This window comes from Enhydra lutris, unplaced genomic scaffold (assembly GCF_002288905.1).
Source record: "Enhydra lutris kenyoni isolate GAN:26980312 unplaced genomic scaffold, ASM228890v2 scaffoldscaffold34, whole genome shotgun sequence".
NCBI classification, from domain to species: Eukaryota; Metazoa; Chordata; class Mammalia; order Carnivora; family Mustelidae; genus Enhydra; species Enhydra lutris.
In genome coordinates this window covers 24,831,416-24,853,125 of record NW_019154118.1, presented here as the reverse complement: position 1 = coordinate 24,853,125, position 21,710 = coordinate 24,831,416, and the positions used below count along the sequence as shown (strand labels likewise).

Here is a 21,710-nt window from a genome sequence, read left to right as displayed (position 1 = left end):
GGTTTGGCCTCTGGATTACTACAGCAGCAAAGTGCACCCACCTCAGCAGTGGTTCCGAGAAGGGAAGCTCCTTTCCCAGGTGAGATGCACAGCGGTGGGAGAGCAAAGGGTCAGAAAGGTTCATGTATACACAGTCTCTTGGCAGATGGTTCTTGGGAGTCCTTACCTGAGAAGGAACAAAAAGACAATGCAAGGAAAAAAATAGATTCAGAGGGATAACTTAAAAAGAATCACAGTAATCACAGCTAATACTTGTGGCTCATTATGTACTAAGTCCTTTGATCCTCACAAGAACTCAAGAAGGTAGGTACTGTCATTTCCTCTTATGTACAGAAAAGGACACTGAGGCACGGACTAGGGCAACTGTGAGGTCAGGAGCAGAGCTGGTCCAGTCCAAGCTCCTGTTGCAGCTGTGCTCCGTAAGCCTGAGCCCACCCTGACTCTGACAGGAGGGGATAAGACAAAGGAAGGAAAGAAAACCCAAGACATGGTAGAATACTTCAGAGGAGACAAGCAGAATTAACACTGCATTGCACCATCAGTGACATGGGAAAGCTCTCTGACAGTTCTGGGAAAGAAAAAGAGACAACTAATGAGTAAATGGTTTAAAAAAAAAAAAAAAAAGTGGCAATCCAAGGATTAATCATAATAGAACAACTCTGGAGGCCTTATTTCATTAGCACAGTTAATTAACAGAATCCTAGTAAGATTCCAGAGAGAACATCTAGGTGGAAAAATGGGTAGCCTCAATCATTTTCTTTAAAAGTACTAGAAGACAAATGACCAACATCTATGTATTTTTAATAGAACAAAGATACTAGGAATCTTTAGGCATGCAAGGGCTTAAAAATATGCTCAGTATTTCCTCCAAAAATGACAGAATTTATTACCAGCACATGGAAAGAATCAAAATTGAGAATTCGAGAATGTAAAACTTTTAATTTTCTTAATTTTTAAAAGGACTGGCTGGGGAGGAGGGGAATGTAGTAAAATCGGGGTTAAAAAAATACATATATATGTTTGCTAACTAAAGACAAATGCCAGTAGAATGTAAAATAAGCTCTACAATACATTACTATAGAAGGTAACCATTATTAAGTAAAAAGAGAAGGTTGGTATACATAACAAATTACTAGCAGTCAAGGCAGAAACAGGACAAGAACTCTAATAGAAGGAAAAGATCATTCAGGGGCACCTGGGTCGCTCGGTGGGTTAAACCTCTGCCTTCGGCTCAGGTCATGATCCCAGGGTCCTGGGATCGAGCCCCACATCGGACTCTCTGCTCGGCGGGGAGCCTGCTTCCTCCTCTCTCTCTGCCTGCCTCTCTGCCTACTTGTGGTTCCTGTCAGATGAATAAATAAAATCTTAAAAAAAAAAAAAAGATTCAAAATAAAGTTGTAGAGAACATGAAGACAAAAGAGGAAAAAAGTGGTAGTGTTTCTGGAAGACAAGAATTGAGCACGGATCTAGGCATGGGCTGTGCTCCCCCCGGAGACCAGGGAGCCGGCAGATCCACCTCTGACTCTCACGTGAACTCCTGACAAACCACAAGCACCTTCCGGGCAGCAGTTTGCTCGTCCGTCTGGCGCCCTACCTTTTGCAGCTGCCGCCTGAAGGCTGGGTCCCCGCATCACCGGCTTTGACAGGCAGCAGGGCTTGCTCTCCTGGATTGCCAGGAACTGTAGCAAAGAAGCCATCATTAGCGGGTGCGGGAGCAACCCCCCCCCCCCTACCCCCCACACCCAGCTCCAGCCCAGAGGTTGCCGGCCACAAGGTCTGTCCCACAAGGTCTGTCGTTGGCCGCCCCCCTGGAAAGGCTTAACTACATACCTTCGCGGCTGCTGCCCCACGTCCTGCCCACGGTCTAGGAGCTCACTGCAGTCCTCGCCTCTGGCATACTCATGCCTTGTCACACCCTCAGGCCCTGGGAGCCACCGAAAACCAACAAGGCAGCAGAGGCCAACACAGAAGATTAAGAGACAATCAAGGCCTCTGCCCAGGCTGGCTGAGGAGGTTCGTCTCCCACACAAGGTCAGTAGGTAGAAACCACCTAAGAAAGTTGAGGAAAATGAAGAAACAGAGGGATTTTTTTTTTCCTAAACAAAAGAACAAGATCAAACTTAACCAGACCTTAATGAAACAGACAGAAATGATTTATCTGACAAGTAACAGCCATAAAGATGCTCACTGGGTTGGGAGAACAATATGCAAACAAGGTAAGAATTTCAAAAGAGAAAATATAAAAGTGCCAAAGAGAAAATATAAAAGTGCCAAAGAGAAATCAGAGCTGAAGAATTCAGTAACTGAACTGAAAAGGAGTCAGACTGCACCACGTGGAAGAAAGGACCCAAGACATCAGGACGGTGAGTGTCACGCAATCAGAAGAGGAGACAGATGAAGGGGACTTACAGCACTTAGACGACGACATCAAGTGGACAAACCTGCATTACTTGCAGCCCCAGACGGGGAAGACAGAGAGGGGCAGAGCACGTACTCAAATAATGGCTGAACACTTCCGTTAACTTGGGGAAACAAACAAATCCAGATCTGGGGAGCCCAGGGGGTTCCAAAAAAGATGAATCCACAACAGCCCCACGTTGAGACATTATAATTAAATTGTCAAAAGCTAAAGCAAAGGAGAGAATCTTAGAAGCAGCAAGAGAAAAAAATGCCTTGTTACCTAAAAGGGAAACCCCTTGAGACTAGTGCAGAGTTTTCAGCAAAGTCCACAGGCCTGAAGAAAGGGGCAGGATATAGTAAAAATGCTGAAAGGAAAAAAAAAATGCCAACCAGTACTTTATCCAGCAAAGTTGTTCTTCAGATTTGAATGAGAGTTTTCCAGACAAGCAAGAGCTGAAGGAATTCATCACCACTAGGGTCAGTCTTACAAGAAATGTTAAAGGGACTTCTTCAAGCTGAAAGGAAAGGATGCTAATTCGTAACAAGGAGACATTTCGAAGTTGGGTCCCTGGTAAAGACAAATACACAGTCAAATTCAGGACTCCAGTGCTGTAATGGTGGTGGGCAAATTGCTGAGAACGTACAAGAATATTAAAAAGTTCAACTACAAAAATTTTTAATGGATGTTCAAAGTAAAAATATACATAAATTGTAACATCAAACCCAGTGTGGTGGGGGAGTGTAAAAGTGTAGTTTTTATGTGTGTTTGAAGTTAGCAGTTATAGCTTAAAGTAGATTGTTATAAATATCTTGTATAAGCCTCACGGTAACCACAAAACAAACCTACAATAGATACACAGGAGATAAAGAGACAGGAAACCAAGGATCCAAACCAGCAAAAATGATCAAATCACAAAGGAAGAGAGCAAGAGATCAAGAGGGAAACAAAGGAATTACAAAATAGCCAGAGAACAATTAACAAAATGGCCATACCTGTAAATAATACCTTTAAATACAAAGGAACTAAATTCTCCAATCACAAGACACAGAGCAGCTGAACGGAGAAATAAAGTCTTGACTATATGCTGCCTGCCAGAGGCTCACTTCAGCTTCAAGGACACACAGACTGGAAGGGAAGGGCTGGAAAAAGACATTCCGTGTACAAAGGCCAAAGAAAGCAGGGTAGCTGTATTTTCATCGGACAAAATAGACTTTAAGACAAAAGCTGTTTAAGATATAAAGAAGGTGGGGGGCAATCCAACAGGAGGTAAAACCATTTGAAATAGATACACACCTAACAGAGGAGCAGAATACAACAGTAGGAGACTTCAGTGTCCCACTTCAACAACGAACAAATGATGATCTAGACAGAAAACCAGTAAGGGAACCTTGGACTTGAATAACATGTCGGATCGGATGGACTTAGATATTTACAGAACATCCCACCCAACCCCAGAATACACGTTCATTTCAGGAACATCTGGAACACCAGCCAAGACATACGACAGGTGAGGCCACAAAAGAAATCTTTCTAAGTTTAAGGTGATTGAAATCATATCCAGCGATTTTTCTAACAGTGGTATACAACTAGAAATCAATTATAAGAAGGAAAAACTAGAAAATTCACAGACACATGGTGGTTAAAAACATGCCACTGGGGGCGCCTGGGTGGCTCAGTGGGTTAAGCTGCTGCCTTCGGCTCAGGTCATGATCTCAGAGTCCTGGGATCGAGCCCCGCATCGGGCTCTCTGCTCAGCAGGAAGCCTGCTTCCTCCTCTCTCTCTGCCTGCCTCTCTGCCTACTTGTGATCTCTCTGTCAAATAAATAAATAAAATCTTTAAAAAAAAAAAAAAAAAAAAAAAAAAAAACATGCCACTGATAATCAACGGGTCAAAGAAATTGAAAGAGAAATGCACAAAGTCCTGACGCGGGCAACTGGCTGGCTCAGTCAGCAGAGCATGTGACAACGGATTTCCAGGTTGTGAGTTTGAGCCCTGTGTTGTGTACAGAGATTACTTACAAATAAAATCTTAAAAAAAAAATGTGCACACAAATGGAAATGGAAGTACAACATACCAGAACTTATAGGATGCAGCAAAAGCAATTCTTTTTTTTTTTTAAGATTTTTATTTATTTATTTATTTGACAGAGATCACAAGTAGGCAGAGAGGCAGGCAGAGAGAGAGGGGGAAGCAGGCTCCCCGCTGAGCAGAGAGCCCAATGCGGGACATGACCCCAGGACCCTGGGACAATGACCTGAGCTAAAGGCAGAGGCTTTAACCACTGAGCCACCCAGGTGCCCCAAAAGCAATTCTAATAGGGAGGTCCCCAGTGATAAGTGCTCACATTACAAATCAAGAAAGATCTCAAACAATCTCAAATAAACACATCAACTATACCTCGAGGAACTAAAAAAGGAAGAACAAACCAAGCCCCATGTTAGTAAAAGAAGGAAATAATAAAGATCAGAGTGGAAAGAAATGGAGACTAAAATGACAATAGTACAGACCAACAGAGTTAAGAGCTGATTTTTTTTTTTTTTTAAGGCAAAAACAGAAAAACCATTAGCTACACTTACCAAGAAAATAACAGAATTTGCTTTGGCAGCACATATACTAGAATCAGAATAAAAATAAGAGAACTCCAGCAAAGAAAAGTATAACTGAAGGAGGAGACATTGCACGAATAGCCCACAAATACACAGAAATAAGGGACTACATTGAATTACCAACATATTGGAAAACCTAGCAGAAATGGATAAATTTCCAGAAACATAACAACCTACCAAGATGGAATCATGAAGAAACAGTGTATCTGAACAAACCAATTAATAGTAAGGACACTGAATCAGTAGTCAAAACCCTCACACAATGAAGTCTAGGACCAGACAGCTTCACTGGTTAATTCCGTCAAACATTTAAACAGAAGAAGAGCGGGCGCCTGGGTGGCTCAGTCGGTTAAGTGGCTGCTTTCAGGTGATGATCCCAGGGTCCTGGGATCAAGCCTCACGTTGGGCTCCCTGCTTCGCAGGGAGCCTGCTTCTCCCTTTCCCTCTAACCCTCACTTGTGTGTCCTCACTCCCGCTAGTGCTCTCTCTCAAATAAATTAAAAAAAAAAAAAAAAAAAAAAAAAAAAATCTTGGAAAAAAAAAAAAAAAAAAAAGGAAGAAGATGGTACACTTCCAAAATCGTTTGATACCAAAACTGGACAAAGACACCATAAGAAAGAAAAATTACCAGCTAGTATCCTTGAAGAACACAGCTGCAAAGGGCAACTGGGTGGCTCAGTTGGTTAAGTGTCCGCCTTCAGCTCAGGCCATGATCACAGTTTCCTGGGATTGGTCCCGCATCAGGCTCTTCACTCAGCAGGGAATCTGCTTTCTCTCTCTTACTCCCCCTGCTTGTGTTTATGCTCTTGCTGTGTCTGTCAAATAAATAAAATCTTAAAAAAAAAAAAAAAAAAAAAAAAGGCCTGAACAACATATTAGCAAACAAAATTCTACAGCACATTACTGTGATACATAATTTAACAAAATGTAAAATTCATAGGATCATCTCTATAGTTGGGAGAAAAAGCATTTGACAAAATTGAAAATCTATTCATGATAATAACTCCCAACATACTGGACACAGAGACAAGGTACCTCAACAAAATGAAGGTCATCCATGACAAGCCCACAGCTAACATACTTTGAATAATAGTTGTAAAGCTGAAAGTTTTCCCCCTAAGATCAAGAACGAGACAACAATGCCCACTTTCAACAATTAACTGGAAGTCCTAGCCAGAGAATTAGGCAAGTAAAAGAAATAAAAAGCATCCAAATCATAAAGGAAGTAAAACTGCCTCTACTTACAGATGATGTATGATATACAGAACATCATAAAGACTTGACAAAAAAAATGTTAAAACTAATAAATGAATTTGGTAAAGTTATAGGACATAAGATAAGTATACAAAAGTCAGCTGCATTTATATACATTAACATTCTACTAACAGAGACATTAATAATCCCATTTATAATTTTGTCAAAAAAGAATAAAGTATCTAGTAATAAATGTGGTCAGGAAGGGGAAAGATCTGCACACTGATACAAGTAAGATTTTATGGAAGAAACTAAAGAACAATCAAATGGAAAGCTATCCCATGCTGATGGACTGGAACAATTAATCATATTTAAATGTCCATACTATATAGACTCAGTGCTATCCTTATCAAAATTTCAGCGGCATTTTTCACGGAAATAGAATAAACAATCCTAAAATTTGTATGGAACTACAAAAGACCCTGAATAGCCAAAGCGATTTTGATGGGAATAACAAAGCTGGAGGAAACACACTTCCTGACTTCAAATAAAGCTACAGTAATCACAACAGTACAGTACTGGTATAAAACAGACACAAAGATCAATAGAACAGAGGGCCTAGAAATAAATCTATGCAACACATAAGCAATTAATTTAGGGCAAAGGAGCCAAAAATGTAAAATTGGGAAAGGAGAATTTCTTTGACAAATGGTATTGGGAAAACTGGACAGGTACATAGACTCCGATTTTACACCATACACAAAAATTAACTCAAAATGGACTAAGATCTGAAACCATAAAGCTCTAGAAGAATACATAGAAAGTGACCTTCTGGACATAGATCTTGGCAATGGTTTTTCTGAATCTGATACCAAAATCAAAAGCAAATAAATGAGCCTGATTTTATCAAACGAAAAAGCTTGTGCACAGCCGAAGAACCACCTGTGAAAAGAAAAGACAATGTACGGAATCGGGAAGAAGATTTACAAATTATCTGATAAGCGGTTAATGTCAAAAAAAAACCTCCCAGAATTCAACAGCAAAAAACCAACTGAACTAAAAATTGGGCAGAGGATAAGAATAGACATTTTTCCAAGAAAGATCTATAAATGACCTACAGGTCCATGAAACGGTTACTCAATGTCAGTAGTCATCTGAGAAACGCAAATCAGAACGACGACAAACCACCTCACACCTATCAGAATGGCCGTCATCAAAGACGAAGCATTGGCAAACATGTGGAGAGAGAACCCTCGCGCACGGGGGCTGGGAATGTAAACTGGTGCCGTCATTATGGAAAACAGCATGGAGCTTCCTCAAAAATTCAAGAAGAAAAATCAGAAAAAATAGGATCCAGCCCACCTACTCGTGGACACACGTATACGTGTGTGTCTGTATACCCCAAGGAAATGAAAAGCATGCAGGGAAAAGACACGTGTGCTTCCATGTTCACTGCAGCTTCCCCAGCACGACCCACAGCAGCTAAGACCCGGGGACGCCGAAGCCGCAGCCGGCGAATGACCAAGCTAAGGAAGGGCGCTAACCGTATGCAGCGGAGGGTTATTCAGCCATGAGACAGACAGACATTCTGCATTTGCAGTACCACGGATGGATCTTGAGTGCATTATACTTAGTGATATAAACCAGAGAAAGACAAATATTGCATGGTATCACTTATATATGGAATCTATTAAAAAAAAAAAGTCAAACTCTTAGAAATAGAGAAGGAAAGTAGCTGCTGGTTGCTGGGGCCTGGGGAGTGGCCGTGGAGGCGCAAAGAGGGAGCTTTTATAAATCGGTACAAAATTTCAGCTCTAAGATGAAGTTCGAGGGTCTAATGTATCATGCGGTGGCAACACTGTATTACAGAACTGAAATGTGCTGAGCGAGAACTCACACATCCGCACACAGCCAAGAGGAACAGGTGAGGTGCAGGATGGTTCTTCACTCGACGGGAGGAATCCTTCCACGACCTACTGTAGATCCACTCGTGATGTCCACATCAGTTATCTTAACAACTTTAGTCATCAGTTTTAACACAATAAAGCTGAAAAAAAAAAAAAAAATGCAGTTACGATAGTTAGAGACTCGGCCCTGAACAGTGATACCAAAACAACTGAAGCAGAAACTATAGCCAAGAGAGTAATAATGGGAAAGTAAAGGTTTATGACAAAAGTGTTAAAGCAAAGTTAGATAGGATAATGTAAAATTAAATATCAAACCTAGTATCTTTATAAACAGAGTGTTTTTAAGCCTCCGTAACAAGATTTACAGAAATATCAACGATATCTTTTTACAAGAATGTTAACAAATTTTAAGCAAAAAATAAATTGAAAATTAGCATGCTACTTTATTCTAAGTAATTAAGTTAAACATTAAAAAAATAACAAAACAAAAAAATGAAAGTACTTACCTCATCTTCCAAATTTTGATGTCTTAAAGGTGAAATCGGAACTAAATTCATTGCCTTAATTAAATGCTTACATGTTTTTTTTTTAAGGACTTTATTTATTTATTTGACAGAGAGAGAGATCACAAGTAGAGAGAGAGGGGGAAGCAGGCTCCCTGCTAAGCAGAGAGCCCAATGTGGGGCTGGATCCCAGGACCCTGGGATCATGACCTGAGCCCAAGGCAGAGGCTTAACCCACCGAGCGACCCAGGCACCTCAAATGCTTACCTAGTTTTAAAAGGAAAAAAGGCCACTGCTTCTCAGCCTTTTGGCTAAGATCAAATGTAAAAGGAAAAAAAGCCAGGTAACCATTCAATTTAAAAAATTAAACATGAAAAAGAACTCTGAGGAAAAGAGCAAACATTAAGAATAAATGGGCGCCGGGGTGGCTCAGCTGGTTAAGCGACTGCCTTCAGCTCGGGTCATGATCCCGGAATCCTGGGATCGAGTCCTGCATCAGGCTCCCAGCTCCACGGGGAGTCTGCGTCTCCCTCTGACCTTCTCCTCGCTCATGCTCTCTCTCACGGTCTCTCTCTCAAATAAATAAAATCTAAAAAAAAAAAAAAAAAAAAGACAAATCAGTCAATCAGAAAAGTACGAAACTGTTAAATGTAACAGGTGATTTTGTCAGAAAATTAGTCTCTAAAGAGAACAACCAAGATTTAGGGGAAAAATATATGTAATTCAGAAAAAAGCTCAAAGCCTGACTGGACCAATCAGCCTAGAAGAAATTTTGAGTTAAAAAACACCTAAACTACTGCAGAAAAAGCTTGCCGGCTTCAATGACTTTGTTTCAGGAAAGGTCAGTTACCATTCTAAATAATCTGCTGCAGAATATGGAAATAGAAAAACCAGCACAGGGATCTAGTTGTGAAAATAGCATTATCTTCCAGACATTGACCTAAACGCTCTGCATGCCTTGGCTGAACCATCAAGTGAATCCTCAAACAAGCACTATTTACTATTCCAATATTCAGATAAACTAGAAAGAGATGGTAAGTTCCAAATTCAATAGGAAAAAAAAACCCAAAAAACCTGGCATAAGCTTGAAACCAATCTCATTAGAAGTAAACATTTAAATAAAATGTTGACAAATCAAATTTATACTCAGACATCAGTAAGATTGCAAAGCACACAATATTAGATTAATATAATAACAAAATTCATGGATTTAATAAAAATATTTTAACTGATGTTAGAAGAGCACCTAATTAAGTTGAACAGATATTCCTCATGTAAATTCTTCAAACACTACAAACAAAATGCAACATTGTACTTAACATTCTCATTAAAATGAGGACTAAGACACGGAAGCCCACTTTGATCATTATTTGTTGTACTTGAAATGCTCATCACCACAGTAAGAAGAAATGAAATTAGAAAATTATTCAGAGAGGATATATACTTAGTAAATAAAAACTAAGCATCAGGGAAACCATTAGCTCTAACAGAGCTCATTCAGTAAGTGGCTCAAATATAAAATAAAACCTAAAACAGATTTCCTACAGTCATTAACATGGTGTGTTGCTGGCACATCTTTAAAATGAGGATCAATGGTACAAACTTCCAGTTATAAAAATAAGTCATGGAGATGAGGAGTACAGCAGAGGGAATACGGTTAATGATCCTTTAAGAACGTTGTTTGCTGACAGACGGTAACTACCCTTATTGTGCTGAGCACCAAGTCCCGTGTAGAACCGTTGAACCAGTGGGTTGTATGCCTGAAACTAATGTAACATTGTATGTTAATTATACTTCAATTAAAAAAAAAAAAGCCGACCACTGGAACAGATCCGTGTCCAGAAGCAAACTCACACAGACATAGTTTTTCAGTTCATGACAACGGTAACAGTGCGGTGTATTTGGGCAAGTCTTTCTCAAGAATGACGCTGGGTTAATTGGATGATCAATCAAAGTACACAAGGTTGAACAATAAAACTACTAGAAGAAAAACATGCTAAAACATCCAGACATCAGATATCCATCTGAAATAGGACTTGTATCTAGAAGACAGAAAGAACAGATACATATCAGTAAGAAAAAAGGCAGACAACTCCGTACAAAAATTGGCCAAAAGACATGAACAGATACTCCACAAAAGGAGACCTGTCCTCTAAATGGCCACATGCATACGAAGTGGTGTTCAGTTCTCTCAGCAAGAACAAAAGTAAAACTGCATTATGATGCCAACAGACACGGCCAAAATGGCTAAAATGAAAATACCAAGTACTGACAATGATGTAGAACAGACGGAACTCTCCTTACACTGCTGATAGTGGTAGGGTTTGATAAAACCACTCTGGACAGTGGAAAAATCTGAATAGGGTTGGAAATCTACAACCCTAAGAGCCAGCAACCCTCCTGAATACATATCCAACTGAGAAGTGTAATACATTTACCCCCCAAAATGTACAAATATATTCACCGTTCTATTTCTAATAGCCCCAAACTGAAAATAAATGTCCATCGGTTATAAAATGGATTAGCTGTGGTATGATACAACATGGATAAACACAACAGAAAAATACATAGCATGGAAGAGGACAGCCAAATGACATACGTGGGTGGATCTTGCAATGGGGAGCAAAACAAGTCACAGAAGACTATTCTGCATGAGTACAGTCATACTGTTAAAAGAAAGAAACAAGCTAAAACTGTGGTAGAGGTCAGGATCATTACTACCCCAGGAGTTAGCGGTTACTAGAGGAAGTAGGAGGGGATTCTACGGTCCTGATAATGTGCTAGTCTCAATCTGGGTCATTAAGTGGATGTGTATATATGCCAATATAAAGTAATTCAAACTTTTGCAGTTAATGAAAATATTTATTCAAACCTAACTGTAGTACAGTATCAAGTTGAGTTAAATTAACATTACGTGTATGATATGTAGTTCCTTAGGAATAGACCACCGCCAGATCACAGAAATTTTTAACAAGACATATTTCTGCCGTAAGGTTTAGCGATTATGACGTGATTTCCACACTGAGAAATAGGAGTAGGATGGATTTAAGTTTTTTAAAGGCCCAGTATAAAAAAAGGCTGAGGGAAATGACCCTTTAACATATACACCTGTAGAAAAAATCCTTGATATACTGATATTTAATCAAACAGAAAGCACTTAAGAGAATATACTTTAATCTAGGCACAATCGGTCAGATATTAATGATAATTTCTGTTCTCATTTAAAGGTTTAAACCAGTTTTTCAACTTGACTGATGTGTGTGAGTCTGATACAGAGAAGGCACCTCTTTCATTCTCCTTAAGGACTTTTTGAGTAACTCTTTACAACCTCTTAGGGGGCACAGAGACAGTACACTATATCTAAGTACAGATATAGTTACTTAACACAGCCCATTTTAGGAGAAACTAAATTAAAATATAAAACTATGATTTCTCTTTTTACATCTTTTGATGGACATGGCTTTCTAAAAGGACACCAGAAGATAATCCTCCACACAAGCTTTAACATAGAATACAAGATTTAAATTAAATGTGCACTGGTCACTGTTATGTACTAAGTTCTATGAATTAGTGCAATTCTTCAAATCCCCAGTATATGGGAAAAAGTATACACATACCAAGACATCTCAACTACTACATGAACTTTGTATGGCTCCACAGTCTAAACATTTAAAGTTCTGTAAAAGATCTCAGAAGTTATAAACAAATAGAACACTCAAAAATGGTTTACAAAATTCTCTTTAAAACAAAGAGACCAGAATGACCAGGAGAAACACATTAATGTGTAAAATTTCAGGAATATAATCTTTACTGCAATTATAAGAAGGGGTAATATTCACTCTGGGAAAAACCTAAATTGTTCATTTCTGATCGCTCCATCAACTGAGGTTGTCATCACCTTTGTACTACTCTGTGGCTGTCTTTAAATGTCTTGTAGGACAGTTACTGAAGTCAATTTTATAAAGAAAAGCATCACTTTTCCCCCCACACAAAATGAGAAACTACTCCAGACGAAAAATCTTCAGGGATCACAAGAAGTCAAAAAACACAATGTAAGAATACTAGATTGATTTAACCTCTATTTCAACAAGATTTATACAATATGTACAATACGTAATTGTCAGAGCTATACAGTTTTGCAGATTGGCTTTACTTACATTTCTGCAAATGTTTTTTTCCAAAATAAAAAATATACCAGGTAAATCTATTTACAAACTAGGAAGCTGCTTCAGAAACAGCATGATTCAGATATAAAGTGAAATTTCAGTACAAGGAAAGTGCAGGTCATGCTTTTAGGTTCTGTCAGTATCTCATTCCCTACACTCATAGTTTAAGGGATACGAGTTTTAAACAGCTACTGTTCTTTTATGTTCAGAATGTTTACTCATCATAATGCAATGATAACAAAAATTTGTCCACATCCATTCCAGCTGGAAATGAACTGGGTAGCTTCTTTTTCTGTCAAAAAAAAAGGGGGGAGGGGGAGAAAAAGGAAAAGAAATAAAAAAAGAAAAGAAAGAAAAGAAAAAAAAAAGAAAAAATAAACCTAAGTTAACATATTGAACTCAAACAAGGCCAAAAAACTTCTACTTAGAACCTCATATCAGGTTCTTCCTATACTAAAATTTCGCTAAAATTTTTAGTTGGTTGGAATTTTAATTATACAGAGAAGTAGCAACACATTTTATAAATCCAAAGTTAATAAATTATACTTCAGTGGTACTTTAACATTAGTTTAAGCAAAACACTTTAAACAAATTCAGAGTTTGTGAATGCTGAGACAAGACAGGCCATGCTTTCTATGAGGGTGTCATTCTCACCAAACCACAGTGAGTCTCAGAAGCTTTCCTCACTACAAGTAACAGGTACTGTTCCGGCCCCAGGCGTCTTAGGAACACTACGTTTACTCCGTCCAGCCTCACGTAAGACGCGTGTGGTAGCCTCAGGTCAAGCGATGCAGCTGAGCCCCAGAGGCTCCGGGCTTAACCACGATCACAGAACCAGTGAGCAGGAGATGCGGGTTCAAACCCAGGTTTGCGTGGCATCAAAGCCACAATTCTTTCCCGGGTACTGGACTTGCCATAAGACATGTTAAACACCTTTCTTCCTATTCAGTTCACTTACTAAGTGGCTAAGTAGGTTTAGGAAAAATGGGTTTTGGTTTTCAAAGCTATCCCTGCACCGCCTTCCTACAGATAACCATGCCCAAAGAAAAAAAACAGGTAACTTTAGCTTTTACACTGCTCCAACATACTAACGTCTCTAAGAGCCAATGGAAGAGATGGCAGGACATTGAAAACCCCCCAAGAGGTAGGAGTTGCAAAGTTGTTTTTTACTTTAATTCCACACACAGCAGTGGCTTCCCAATCTTTCATGGCTTATGTCATTCTCCCAAAACACTCGGGTCCTACCACGACAGAAACAAAAACCTCCTTTCCCCAAGGCAATGCCTTAGCAATTGTTTTGCAAATGCTTGATTTCCCCTAGACAAATTCTGCGTACCACACTGGCTGAGACACTGCTACAGCATAATTTTGTCAGTCAAGACTCAAAGCCCTCTTGACCGGGGGTCCGGTCAGGTAGCTGCGGCAAAAATGCTGAGAGCTCTAACGTGAGCACCGAAGGAAGGGCAAAGGTGTGGTTTTGAAATTAAGACTTTCAAACTTGCCTTAATTTTCTTCTTTTTCATTGGGAGTGACGAATTTGTAAGACTTTTACTGGAAGCCCGAGAGGTTCGTTCACGTTCATCTAATTCCTCCATTTTCCGCTTTTTTGTGGTGCTCCTGGAGGAGGCTCGGAACTGCTGGGTGTTGTCCTTGAGAGGAGTTGTGGAGGCGGTCCTGGAGACGGCTGCTCTGGAGAGAATCATGAGCGTGTGCGCGGCCATGCTGACGCTGTTCTCGCTCCCGGTCTCACTGGCAGGGCTGCAGGCAGGCAGGTCTGGGGTGACAGGGGGGACCATCACCTTGGCTGTGCTACTAGAGGGGACCTTGATACCCTCTCTCGGTTCTTCTTTAGGTCTGTCCCCCGCCCCCGCGCCAGGCGTCCGGGGCCCAGGCCCATCAGAGCTCTCGGGGGGCCTCGCTACGGGGCTGGGCCACTGGCCATCTGGCAACACGTCTGCGGTAGGTTTGCTCAGGGCATTCATCACAGAACTGGCACATTTAGTCTGTTCTTGTTTTGGATCCTTCACAGGTGCCCCTACTGAAATGGCATTTTTACTATTTGAGGATGTGCCTTGTGTTTTGGTTAGTTCTTGCAGTGAAGCTATGGTTTTCTCATTCCGTAAACCCCCATTTTGCTGTCCATTTGACAGTTTTGAAGTTTCTGGATTTTTCTGCCTTTCGACATCACTGCATAATTCATTCTCCTTATTAGCTGTCGCTTTATGGAAAGATTCAAGTACAATTTCTGTTGGTGAAGCTTTCTTTTCTAACTGGGTTTCTTTTATGGCGGTATGTCGGCTATTGGCAGTTTCTGATTTGGATAAAATCTTAGGCAAAGGAGGCCTCTCTCTCTCTCTTTTGAGAGCATTATTAGAAGGGGGTTTTAAGGTGGAGGACACAAGGGGTGACTCAAGATTAGGAAATGAAATGTCATTCCTTTCTTTGTTTTGGGACACCACCTTATGGTTCGTGCCCTGTGTATTTGCCACAGGAGAAGTGATGCTGTCAAAACACAGCACACGTCTGTGGCTCTCAAACGGTTTGCTAGTTGGAACTATGCTCTCTAATGAGAAGGGAACTGTGATTTCTTCCAATTTTTTCCCAAGATCTGTGGCCATATTCTTGTCAGACACTTCAGTTCTGCAAAATAAAGAAATACATTTTAAGCAACATAAAGAAATCCTTGTCAGACACTTTAGTTCTGCAAATATATAAGTAAATATTTTTGGCAACATAAAGACATCCTGTTTGTTTTTAAACTAAGCATTCAAAGAGTCCATGATGAAAACTACTTTTATGCTTACCTTTGTGCAGGACATCCAACTAAATGACTAGATGAATCCACCAAATTATTTACCTGCTTTCCTGGAATTATAAATGAAATAATTAGAAAAGAAAAACACTCCCAAGAGAAAGGGCACATTACTCTGAATGAAAATGGAACAAGCCAAGTATCACACATCGCGAGAAAAATTTTAAATGACAACCAATGTACAAACGAAATACTCTCACCTGCTGGGCTTAAAAAGCAACTTCTAATTATTCCTTTGTAAGATTTTATTTATTTGAGAGAGAGAGAGAGAGAGAGAGAGAGCACAAGCAGGGGGAGGGGGAGCAGGAGAGGGAGAAGCAGGCTCCCCACTTCTTAGGTCCAGAAATCTAAAGAAAGTAATATATTATGCCTATTTTGAAATCATGCCCATTTGATCGTCGTGTCTGCATGCCTACGTCAGGAAAAGCACCAGCTCTGGAGTTTTAATAGCTGTATTTTAATTTCTAGGGACTTAAGAATTTCTGTGGGAGAGCAGCAAGAAAACCAAGCTGGCACAGGTGAGATCGTGAAGGACCTTGTGCATTATGCAAAAAGTTTCAGAGAGCGCCCTTAAGACTTTTAAATAGGGAAGAGGTAAAACAGACATGTGCTTTAGAAAGTCACTCTGGCAGTAGTGTAGAAGACGGACAAGAGAAGAAAGAAAGCTGCCATCCGAAATCCTCCTCAGGCAGCCGCAAATACTCCAGCTAAGAGACAAAGGCCTTGGAGACAGCCATGGGCACTCACACAGATAGGAAGGGTTAAGGAGGACTGAATGGGAACATTAACCAAGGGGGAGAAAAGCAGGCTGAGGAGGTCTTTGAGGAAGAAGCGGGACTGAGATGTGTAGAACTTGAAGGTCTGGAGTTGGGCGGAGTCACGAAGGCAGGAGTGCAGTAACTCAGTGGCGGGTCCAGAAACCACCACTATGTCAACTGCCAGAGGGAGGTAAGGTCAGAACGGAAAACCTCCAGAGCCACTGGGGATCTCAGTTTAAACAGTTTTAGTGGAAACCTGAGAAAAGACAATAACGTGGATGAAGAAAGAATGGGAGACAGGAGAAGGTGGGGATGGACGGCTGGCCGGTGAGACAAACCCCAGGAAATGCACAGAGACAGAAGGATCCAAACAAGACAAATGCAGGCTACAGAGAAGACAGAAGACGCAGGCAGACCGGAGAAGATGCAGGCATTAACCAGAGAAAGGAGGAGAGCATCAGTCCTGTAAGAAAGACAGGAACGGGAGGAAGCAGAACAAGGACACACCCAGTGGGAGTGATGTGAGAAAACGGAGCTCACTACTTACTGCTCCGGTGGGAGAGAAGATCACTGGCCCAGAGTGAGGAGGGTGGGGACCGTGTAGGTAGAAGAGCTGCGGGAGTTCGGAAGAGTTCGAAGGCGGAAAGGGAAAGACAGACAGGAAGACACCTGAAATGACTGCTAAGTGGCAGTGAGAGTGAGACAGTTTTAAGTGGTAGTGAACAGCCTCACTTCCAAAGCAATCTGAGAGGCCAAGGTACAAAGGCAGAGGGTGATGTCCGGACAGATCCGGGGCCGGAAGGCACCTTCTACTGAAGAATGTGCAGCTGAAGGTGTTTCAGAGTCCTAGGAAGGGCGGGTGAGGTGGGTCTAGCCTGGTCGGGGAAGGAAAGGAACCCAGGAGGGAGACGGGAGGTTCAGGGCAAAGAGGAGCCTTCACTGGCTGAAGAGCCACTGTACGGGAATCCAGAATGTTCAGAGATAGGTTACCCGCCTTTACAACCACACAGGGCTAGTAAGAAGGGAAGTATTTAAAGGTGAAGCTATAGGAGAGGTTAGGTGACATGAAATTCAAGACTCAGAAATGGAAAGTGTCCAAGAATGCTGAGGGCTAGAGGGGTGGGTAAGTTGATGACGTGGGCATTTTGTCATCCACGAAGATGGAGAAGTCGGAGGCAGAAGTCTGATGCAACCTCTCAATGAAGATCTGCTGTTATTTCCTAAGTAGTGTCTTTTGTTAAACAGAAATCTTTAATTTTGGAGCAGTCATGCCTTTTTAAAAAAAAAAAAAAAAATTTTTTTTAAGATTTTATTTATTTATTTGACAGACAAAGATCACAAGTAGGCAGAGAGGCAGGCAGAGAGAGAGAGAGAGAGAGAGGAGGAAGCAGACTCCCTGCCTAACAGAGAGCCCGATGTGGGGCTCGATCCCAGTGTTCTGGGATCATGACCTGAGCCGAAGGCAGAGGCTTTAACCCACTGAGCCACCCAGGCACCCCTGGAGCAGTCATGCTCTTAACTTTTTCCGCATGTAATTATGTATCTTTTTCATTTTTTCTAAAGCAATCCTTTTATCCTTGTGTCACCAAGACATTCTCTTACATTTCTTTTACTGTTTAACTGTATTGCTTTATACTTTTATGTCTTTAATCATCTTGGAGTTCACCTTTGTGTATGGTATGAGGAAGGTATCTAATTTTTTCCTTATAAATATATAATAGCCAATAAATTTATTAAACTATCCTTCCCGTCCTCTGTGACTTCTGATGCTATATCCACCACATTCAAGTTCTCATAAGTATACGGTCTCTGAACTCTTTTTTACTCCATTCGCCTTTTAGCTTAGATCACTTAAAAAAAAAAAAAAGGAAAAAAAAAAAGCTTGAAGCAAAGGTTAGAAATCACCTGTTAGGAACGAAACAGGTATTCAGAAAAATACTGTGGTGCTGCCGGAAACAAATGAGTATACAGACATTAATGAACTTAAAAATGTACCTGTACAAGGCTTGTTCCTCAGTGCCGGAGTCCTCTGTGATTTTGGAGGGATGGGGATTTGAGGGGTACTTCTACTGCATACGGGTGCCGCCAAAGGCATATGAAGGAGCTAGAAGAGAAGCAGCCATGAGTGATAGATACTATGTTTGAAAAGCATCACTGCACCATTTTCAGTTCAGAAATCTTACCTGCTGAGGAGGAGCAGAAAAGGTATTTCCATTCTGTCCAACCACCGATACAGGGATCATTCCCACCATTCCTTGGAGAACAGGTTGGACAGGAGAAGCAATTATGATGGCAGATCCTTAAAAAAAAATTCTCAGTAAGATTCTCTCTCAAACAAAAGACTCCAAAGTAACTACTAATTTATTTAAATAAATCCCTAAAATTATAATCCTTAGAATACCTTAGAATCTACTGTCCTTAAAAAACTTTAGGAACAAGAGCAAGGCTAACAAATTAAGAAAAAGTTAATCTGAATATTAAAGTAATCTTACTATATTTGGTCAAGGTAAAGAGTCTAAGCATTAGACGTCACAGTCAGGGGCCCACCGTTATATGCTGGTTCTTCTAAATACAATAGTGAAACTGATTAGAAATGTGATGGTGATGGTTTCAAGTTTGAATTGTACCACAAAATTAGGGCCTCAACTGAATGTTAACAGCCCAAGACCTGCTGAGAATGCGAACTTGTCACCTCAGTGGTACTGGTCAAAAGGGTCCAGAGAAATTTACCAAGAGTCAAAACCAAGAGGGGAAATGACAATGCTTATCTGGTCCTTAGAAGTCAACACTACAGTCCGTGCCTCTCCTAGTTTATCCTTGTCCCCTAAATCAAACTCTTCCTTATATTCACTACCTGCTCCCGTCAGGTGGAGCTCACTTTCAGGAACACCCACTTCAGTCTCTCAACCACACCTATACTTGACAACTCTCTCCCTTCACCCCAACCCCGACTTCTTTTCGAGCTTCCGCTGAAATCCCAGTCTCTACTCATTCTGACCCCTCTTTTTTTTTTTTTTTAAAGATTTTATTTATTTATTTGACAGAGATCACAAGTAGACAGAGAGGCAGGCAGAGAGAGAGAGAGAGGGAAGCAGGCTCCCTGCTGAGCAGAGAGCCCGACGTGGGACTCGATCCCAGGACCCTGAGATCATGACCTGAGCCGAAGGCAACGGCTTAACCCACTGAGCCACCCAGGCGCCCCCTGACCCCTCTTTTATGTCATTTTAAACAGCACTCCAAACAGGCTTACTAATTGTGTGCATTTATTCAGATTTTATTATATGCCTACAATATTAAAAAAAGGGGGAAAGGAGCTTGGGAACCAATATGGAAGGAAAGGCAGATGAATGTGTCATCAGCTCCATCTTCCAGGATCACTGAAACCAAGGACTCCCTAACTTATAGTAGATACAAAAGAAGGCACGACTGAACTAATTAGGGAGAGACAAGAGGGGGCATAATCACAAATTCCAGTCTTTTCTCACACTATCAATCCACGATTTAATTCCTCCTAGTCAATAAATGCACACCCAAGAGAAATTACACCCCATTCCAGAGAAATGAACTTCAATGTGTTCTTAAAGTTACCTTGCGAAAAGCTGGGTGACACAGTCTGGTTGACAGCGAACACACTGTTGGACCTTGGGGGCGTCTGTAACTGGGGCAGGGGAGGCGGAGCAGTCACAGGGGCGGAATTTCCAGGCAACACCACCACATTAGACTGACTTACAGTTGTTCCTAAGGCTGTTGGATCAGTCACGCAGGTCGCTATGAGAATGTTACTTGAATTGCCAAACGTCGTGCTCGTAGCCGGCATCAACTGTATGTACCCGCCGTCCTTGGACACACATGGTGTGATGCTGGACGAAAAGGCAACGCTGCCTTCATTCTGAGCGCCGTTTCCGGCAGAGTCCTCAGGCTTGAGGGCCAAAAGGCTCTGCTCCACTGGCGCGGAATCCGCGAGTCTTTCAGCAGACGGGACAGCGCCTGCGGTTTCTTCCGGAGACAAGCATTTAACTAGTTCTGCGTTTTTGGCAGGAGACTTGGCAGGAGAGGACAGGATTATCGTTGGCAAGTTCTCCCCGCTGATACTAGAAACAGCACTGTTGAGTTCCGTATCTGAGGAAACAAATGGGTCGTCACTAATGATAATTTTGAGAGAGACGATATTTGATGCATCTATGTCTGCTGAATTGTCCACAGCGGGTTTGTCACTAGTATTCTGGGACTCAGGGTGAGAATCTCCCACTGAAGAACACAGAGCTTCTGAGGGCAGAGACTGCTTCCCTTCCACAGCATTACCTTCTGGAGCAATGAGTGCCACCTCCCCACAGTTACCACTGTCGCCTAAAGTGAGAAAAATACTATCTCCATCTTCTCTTAAAGATGAATGCTCCTGTGACTGGACAGCGACTTTCTCAGACTTGGAGGGCTGAGTTTCACGTTTTTCTGTATGATTTAAATCAGGGGCCGAGGACTCCTCAGCTGGTTGTTTAACTGAAGACACTGAATCTTCAAGACGAATGTCTAACTGCTCGGATACCTTTAAACCAGAACTTTCAACGGACACAGGTAGTATTTTACTTTGAAGTGAAGAACTGTCCTGGCAGTCCGCACGTTGTGATGCACCTGGCAAGCCGCCGTGGATCTCGGTTTTATTCTGGTGCATTTCTCTAGGGTCTGGTGAGTTAGAACCGGGGAGATTAGTTTTAAGTCTTGCTGTGTTGTTAGAGTTTTCACAAAACTGACTTGTTTTACATGTCTTTCCAGTTAATGGGATATTTTGGGATAAAAGCTGAGAACTCTTCCCAGAGAGCATTAAGTTTTCAGAGTGAGTCTCAGCGCCGAGGGAAACGAACGACGTCACTGGCAGAGCGGACGCATCAGGCTGCGAGGGAGGCTCACGCGGGGCGTCCGACAGCAGGACATTCTTCCCGACCTCCATCGCCACGGCGGCGTCAGCGGGCAGCGGATGGGCGTAGAATTGGGCACAGCGCTGATTACATTCAGCGTCCGCATTTACTCTTTGGTTAAAGTCATTCAAATGAGGCACAGACTCGAAGGTAATATCAAGGTTACACTTGTGTCCATTAGGTCCGACCGACTTAAATGCCTTCTTCTGGACACTGGAGCCCGTCTGCGGGAAGTGCTCCTGGGCTTCCTGGCGGAGCTCCGCGTGGCCGCTGCTCTTCAGAGCGGCAGAGGGGTCTTCGCTTTGGTAGGATGCGCAAAATGGGGGCGGTCCAGACTGATCACCTGCAAGACAGAAGGATGGCAGAGATGGTGAGCATGTCCCGTTTACTCCTGTTTTGACAAGAAAGTAACTCATCTTTGATAGCTTGGTAAGCAGAAGTCGGAAAAG

The 21,710-nt window shown here is 41.6% G+C and overlaps 1 protein-coding gene across 5 annotated transcripts in view; it reads right to left on the bottom strand.

Annotated features, from left to right (window-relative positions):
• Positions 1 to 21,710, bottom strand: part of LOC111153680 (protein NPAT) — a 68,243-nt gene that overhangs the window by 4,381 nt on the left and 42,152 nt on the right. For 2 of the 5 annotated variants that reach the window (XR_002641026.1, XR_002641025.1), the window contains exons 13-21: positions 19,937 to 21,604; positions 18,532 to 18,647; positions 18,344 to 18,452; positions 15,583 to 15,643; positions 14,281 to 15,418; positions 8,100 to 8,249; positions 1,831 to 2,050; positions 1,595 to 1,679; positions 42 to 166 (exon numbers count right to left, since the gene is read on the bottom strand). Coding sequence is in view for 1 of the 5 variants with exons in the window: in XM_022512834.1 (XP_022368542.1) it covers positions 12,993 to 13,070; positions 14,281 to 15,418; positions 15,583 to 15,643; positions 18,344 to 18,452; positions 18,532 to 18,647; positions 19,937 to 21,604 (3,170 nt within the window). In the remaining 4 variants the exon portion in view is untranslated. Of the gene's footprint in view, positions 1 to 41; positions 167 to 1,312; positions 1,343 to 1,594; positions 1,680 to 1,830; positions 2,051 to 5,812; positions 5,842 to 8,099; positions 8,250 to 10,413; positions 13,071 to 14,280; positions 15,419 to 15,582; positions 15,644 to 18,343; positions 18,453 to 18,531; positions 18,648 to 19,936; positions 21,605 to 21,710 lie in introns of those variants that run through there. The other 3 variants (XR_002641027.1, XR_002641028.1, XM_022512834.1) reach the window with 3 other exon arrangements.